Here is a 5370-nt window from a genome sequence, read left to right as displayed (position 1 = left end):
ACCTTCCTGTAGCTCTCCTTCCCCCACCTCTGTCTCTGTTTTCTGCTGGTGCCGTTGCTGGTGTGAGTTCGCCTGACCGTGCTGCCCTCGTTACACTGCCTTAGGTCACGGAGCAGGACTTCAAGGCTTTGTGTGGTTGGGTGACGTCTGTCGAGCATACACAATATCAAAGTAGAAATTGGGGAGGCAGTTCAGGAGAATTGGGTCAGATAATTGGTGGATTAACGTTGAGTGTCTGAAACTTTTTATTAGGGTCACCCGGCTCCCTATAAAACAGTCTCAGCCCGAGCAGCCGCCCCGTCCACTATACTGCGACTGCCAGCAAGTGCCTTCCAAGACGTCTTCCAGAAATACCCCGAAACTCTTGTCAGAGTGGTACAGGTAAGCTCTGTGGTTAAGTAGAATTGGGGCAGCGGGGAGAAAACCCCTCTAACTTCAAAGTTAGAAGGAAGGATTTTGCACTTCAGCGAACTCATCATCCTTTTGCAGATGCAGAATTGTTCAGTGTAGCTTCTTTTCAAGATTTGGACCAGTTCTGCTGTTCCTCTCACTCTTAGAGCCCTACACTTAATGTCTCAGCGTTAATCACAAACAGGAAAAAAAGAATTAATATATAAACCCGTTTCTGCCTGTTCAATTAATATTGAACCAGTTTCTGCCTGTGACAGTCTCTCCAATCAGCCCGGCCTGCACTGCAAGCTCAGTGGTCCTGCTGGAGCAGAACGTGCCAACATGGGCTCTGCACCATGGTTAAGCACCAACAAGGCTTCAGAGTGCCTTAGGGTGTGGGAAAGACTGTCACATATTCCGAAAAAGGTCTGACGTACCCTCAGAAGCTGTTTGTTGAAAGCGATGCTTTGTAAAATTTGCAAAATTCAAACTGATGTGTGAGCTTCCACTTGAGAAGCGATTGTCAGCCCCTGAGAAAAGGGCTGTGCATTGTGTCAGCTGTGAGTTCACCTTCCCCTGCTCTGCAGCAGCGGAGACATTCCCCGGTGAGCGCTGCAGCTGTGTCCTCCTGTACACCCCGCTAGTGCAGGGACTGGTGTATTAGCAGTGAAGGTGTTAACGCGGGCGGTTTGGAGAGTTTGCCTCTGTGGATATGGTGTCCCACAGGTCTCATGGTCCAACAGGGGCCCCTGACCTGAGCAGTCATTCTGGTCTGTCCTTTTGTTTTACTATCGCTTCTAAATCTTCTTGTCCTTGCAAACTGTTCTGGTATCTGGATGATTTGTGAGTGACACATAAACCTCCTAATGCTGGTGGTTGAGCGGAACAGGTCGTTCAACTGGCGTAATTTGCTCCGTGAGAGCTGACAGAAAAGAGAGGGTGCCTTGAGAGTGGGAATAAGCTGCCAGGGCAGAGGAAGGTTGGGGGCAGCGATGTCCGGTGTTGGTTTACAGTGCACAGCCTCTGTGTGAGGAAAGCTGGAACGATCTTTTTAATGAAGGGGTAAAAATGGAAGCAAATGCTTTTATTTCAAGGTCTGTTTATTGTTAATGTTTGCAGAAAACTAGAAGCTCTGTTGGGTGTTTAGGAGTAAGGCCTTAGATTCTTGTGCCATCCAACGATTGTGAAGTCTGGTGAATCACTTGAATCTGTTTCTTCAACTTATCGACTGCTAGAAAGGATTTTCAGTCTGAGGTTGTGAAGTGCTTTCAGTACTCGTGTACACAGCCGTGTCTACGAGTGAGTGGGGGACAATGCTAATTCCATTCCCATTGCTCCCTGGTTTCCCCTCTCCAGATCATCATGGTGAGGCTGCAGAGAGTGACGTTCCTCGCTTTGCACAACTACCTTGGCCTGACTACTGAGCTCTTCAGCGGCGTAAGTTTGGGGTACACTTTCTCTGCTCTTCCTGTGCAGCCTGGCTGTGGCTGGGCACGGAGAAACTTTCCTTCTTTCAGAAGATTGTAAAGCAAGCGTTACAGATTAATTTCATAATGACAGTACTTGGGAAGTAAAGGGCTTGTTCTAACCAGCCCATAAAATCTAGCCTCTGCTGGTGCCTGGGGGGGAAGCTTAAATTACAGGTGTTTGAAGAAGTACTTCAGAGCAGTGTCTGTGCACGTACACCAGCACGTTTCAGCAGCCTGACAGTGTTAATGGTACCGAGTGACTTCAGCTGCAGCAGCTCTAAGGATGATGGACTCTGGGTGGGGGAGGGTCAGGTCCGGGAATACTTAAGCAAACTGGACATGCATGGAGTGCTGAGAGCACTGGTCATTGCAAGGCCGTGCTTGGTAATCTTTGACTGACGATCACACCGGGGAGCAGGTCAGTGTGTGTGGTTCATGGTCGCCATTTCCCCTTGCTTCCCGCAGCAGAGCCAAGCCATCCCGCTCGTCTCTGTGACGAGCATCACTTCTGGAGGAGGTTCGAGCAAAGCAGTGAAAAGACAAGTGTTTAATGTATCCGAGGAAGATCGTGGAGAAAAGTTGGAAAAAGCTGGGGAAGCACTGGAAATGGGTAACAGTCCTGGGAACATGTAGTAACTGTCCTGTGTGATGATCTTTAATTGTTATGTATCGATCAGGGGGGTTTTAGGTGATTGGAGTGGTAAGGGATTGTCTTAAACCGGTTTCAGGATGAAAGTCTTTGGGTAGCCCTTAGCTTCAAGAGGAAAGTTTTACTGTGGTGTTAATGGTATCGAGGGCTGAGGAGGATGGGGAAACAGTGGCTCCTCATGTTGACTTTGTAGGTCACGTGCCAATTCTGCACTCTAGTTCGAGCAGAATTGTTGCTGGATATGTGCAGGTTTTTGGGTTGGAGTGTCGATATGGATGCTAAACCCAGGAGAACAGGTGGAGCTGAGTCTTGCCTCTGAACCTGAAAAAAACCTGTTAATTAAATCAAAAGCAGGAAGCAGGTTTAAGCAATGTTCAATACTGGTATTTCAGAACCTTTAACACAGCCTTTAATAAGTTTGAAAATAGGGCGGCGGGAGGTTCTTGCTGTTGGTGAAATTCACTTTCTTAAGGAGTACCTTGTGTGTACATCCGTGTAACTTTGGTTTCTGAATTTCAGATGCGTTGAAGATTCCCGGTGCAGAACATCCCGAGCACGTTTTCCGAAGAAGCCTTTCTTCACCCCCCTACACAGGCTCTGCAGAGGCTTCTAGTAAGTAGCGCTGGGCAAAACTGTGGGAAATCTGTGATGTATCTAATCGCCTGGGGGAAGACGTGCTGTCTGGAGCCCTGGGCGAGCCGATCCCCCTGTTTGTGTTAGACAGTCATCTTGCAGTAGCACTGCTCCCAAATGCGTCTGCCAAAAGGTGTTTTCTGAAGGAACAAATGGGCTGTTAGAGAGCGTTCCCGTGCTGTCTTCATTAGCGATGGGGAACATGCGGTGATTTGGCTACCGAGAGACCCGCAAATGAAGAGCTTTATTAATTGACACCACTGAAACAAAGTGAGTTAAGATGATGTGCTCTCATCTGTCATGCAGAAGATGACACGCTGGTCTTGCTTGGCCGATTGTCCCAAAGAGCACGTTACATGGCTTTGTTGTTTTTAGAGGAGTGTTTTGTGAGTGGGTAATGGAGGTGATTTATCATTGCATGCTCTGATGAGACGTTTATGAGGCCGAGCTGTTTTGCTGCTGCAGTATTTATTCATTTCAATGAACTGCAGCTGTCTCCACTGTAGACGGTTTTTAGGTCAGCTTTGTGTTCAAGGCAGAGAAACCGGAACTTCTTGGGTGAATTGCAGAAGGAGGGCGTCTGTCTGTCTTTAGCAGAGTACCAAACGAACCTTCTTGAGGCAGCTGTAAGTCGTGCTTAGATACAGCAGTCCTTATGAGAACATCGTTAATTGATAAGTCATATGAAGTTTAATTGGTGCAATAAAGGTCCCCTGGGTACATTAGGAGATACACTTATTGCTTACGGTGACTGTTACATAGCTTAGGAGGTAAGAACATACCGTGAGGGGTTAGAGTGTGGAGACAGGAAGGAGGGAGACAGGCTGGGGGCTTTCCCCAGTGCGAGTGTCTAACACTCATTGCTCCCGAGGGAAGTTGGTGGCGTGTAGCGAGGAGAAGGGGTCGTTCCTTCGGTTTTAACAGGAGATTCACTTCAGCTTCTGCTGTGGAAACGTACAATGTCCCAGCTACATCTTATATGACTTCTGTGTTACTGCCTGGAGGGATGGATGTGACAGAACTAGCTTTGGTTAGCGATCAGTAGATCATCTTGCTGAACCAGGGAGAGAAATGAAGGGGAAATCCTGCACTGACATATGCAAGACTTGGCTGTCTTTTCACACGTGTTAGGTCATTCTGTGCTGTGCGTCGCAAAACATACCAGCGGGCTCGGCTCAGGTGAGGGCAGTGATGCTTGCTCTGAACAGAGCCTCTTGCCCCCAGGTAGGTAAAGCAGCTCGGTGAGATCTGCCTCTGCAGCCCCACAGCACTTTAAGGTAGAGCCCAAGTGTGTTCTTAGAAGCTTTTCTGTGGAAGGATCCTGCATACTTGCAGTGACTAGTCCGTCTATCCTTCCTTTCTCCTTCAGTGTGTGTAAGAGTTATGTCAGGGTATACAGAGCTTAGCAGAGAGACAAAATTAATTGTTACTGACAGAAGGAGCGTATCTAATGGGGTGATTATGTTTTGCCTCTGTTAATGGAGTTGATTGCTGTTCGCTGCGCTGAGGTTACCGTCACTGTTCAGCTTGCTCAGGAAGTGTCCTGGAAAGATCAGGATCTTGCTTCAGATTCTATTCCACCTCCTTACTGTGTGCTCAGGCTCCACGGGAATACTGGTTATGTTTATTACTGATTCAGAGGAGAGCATTAGAGTCATACCGGTGCTATTATCTCAGCATCTCTTTGGTTTTCTTGGCTCGTTGGAATTAACTAAAACTGCAAAAAATGACTTTGGGGAAAATGTTTTTGCCTCAGTTGCTCCTGGGGCTGGGATGTAATTTGTTCTTCTGGTTTTTCTATAGCTGTCTAACTTGGACCATAGCAGTTGTGTAGACAAGGAAATACGATCCTGCCAAGTTAGGCCAGTCTGCTTTTTAAGTGTATTAACCCTTTATGTGGAGAAAGGTGTAATTAAGTCGCGTGGAGTATCTGGGCTGGTGGAGAGAAGAATTATATGCATGAAATAAAACCACAGGATCTTTTGTATGTGGTAAAACTTCATCAGTTTTATGATGTTTGGGAGTAAGCGTTCCCATTTTAAATTTTTTCAGGTTAAATAGCAGTTATCTTTCATTGGTTGGCTTGTTTGGTGTTGGTTTGTTTTTTTTTTTTAATCAAGATTTAAATGAAGCTGCTTTTCCTCCTGCAAAACTGAAGCCATGACCCTGCAGCATACATGCAGGAGTGTCGGGCCAGCCGTGTTAGGAGAAGCAAGTGGTCCAGGGAGC

The 5370-nt window shown here is 47.1% G+C and overlaps 1 protein-coding gene across 1 annotated transcript in view; it reads left to right on the top strand.

Moving 5' to 3' along the window:
* Window positions 1–252: 252 nt before the first annotated feature.
* PNPLA7 (patatin-like phospholipase domain containing 7) overlaps window positions 253–5370 on the top strand; it is a gene marked incomplete at both ends in the record, with an annotated part of 19184 nt that continues 14066 nt past the window's right edge. The window contains 3 exons of the mRNA XM_010140291.1: window positions 253–381; window positions 1747–1827; window positions 2325–2469. Of these exons, the coding sequence (XP_010138593.1) occupies window positions 253–381; window positions 1747–1827; window positions 2325–2469 (355 nt within the window). The remainder of the gene's footprint in view (window positions 382–1746; window positions 1828–2324; window positions 2470–5370) is intronic.

Source organism: Buceros rhinoceros, unplaced genomic scaffold, assembly GCF_000710305.1.
Source record: "Buceros rhinoceros silvestris isolate BGI_N320 unplaced genomic scaffold, ASM71030v1 scaffold20677, whole genome shotgun sequence".
Lineage (NCBI taxonomy): Eukaryota > Metazoa > Chordata > Aves > Bucerotiformes > Bucerotidae > Buceros > Buceros rhinoceros.
Note: the sequence above shows the minus strand (reverse complement) of the source record. Positions and strands in the feature narration are given on the sequence as shown.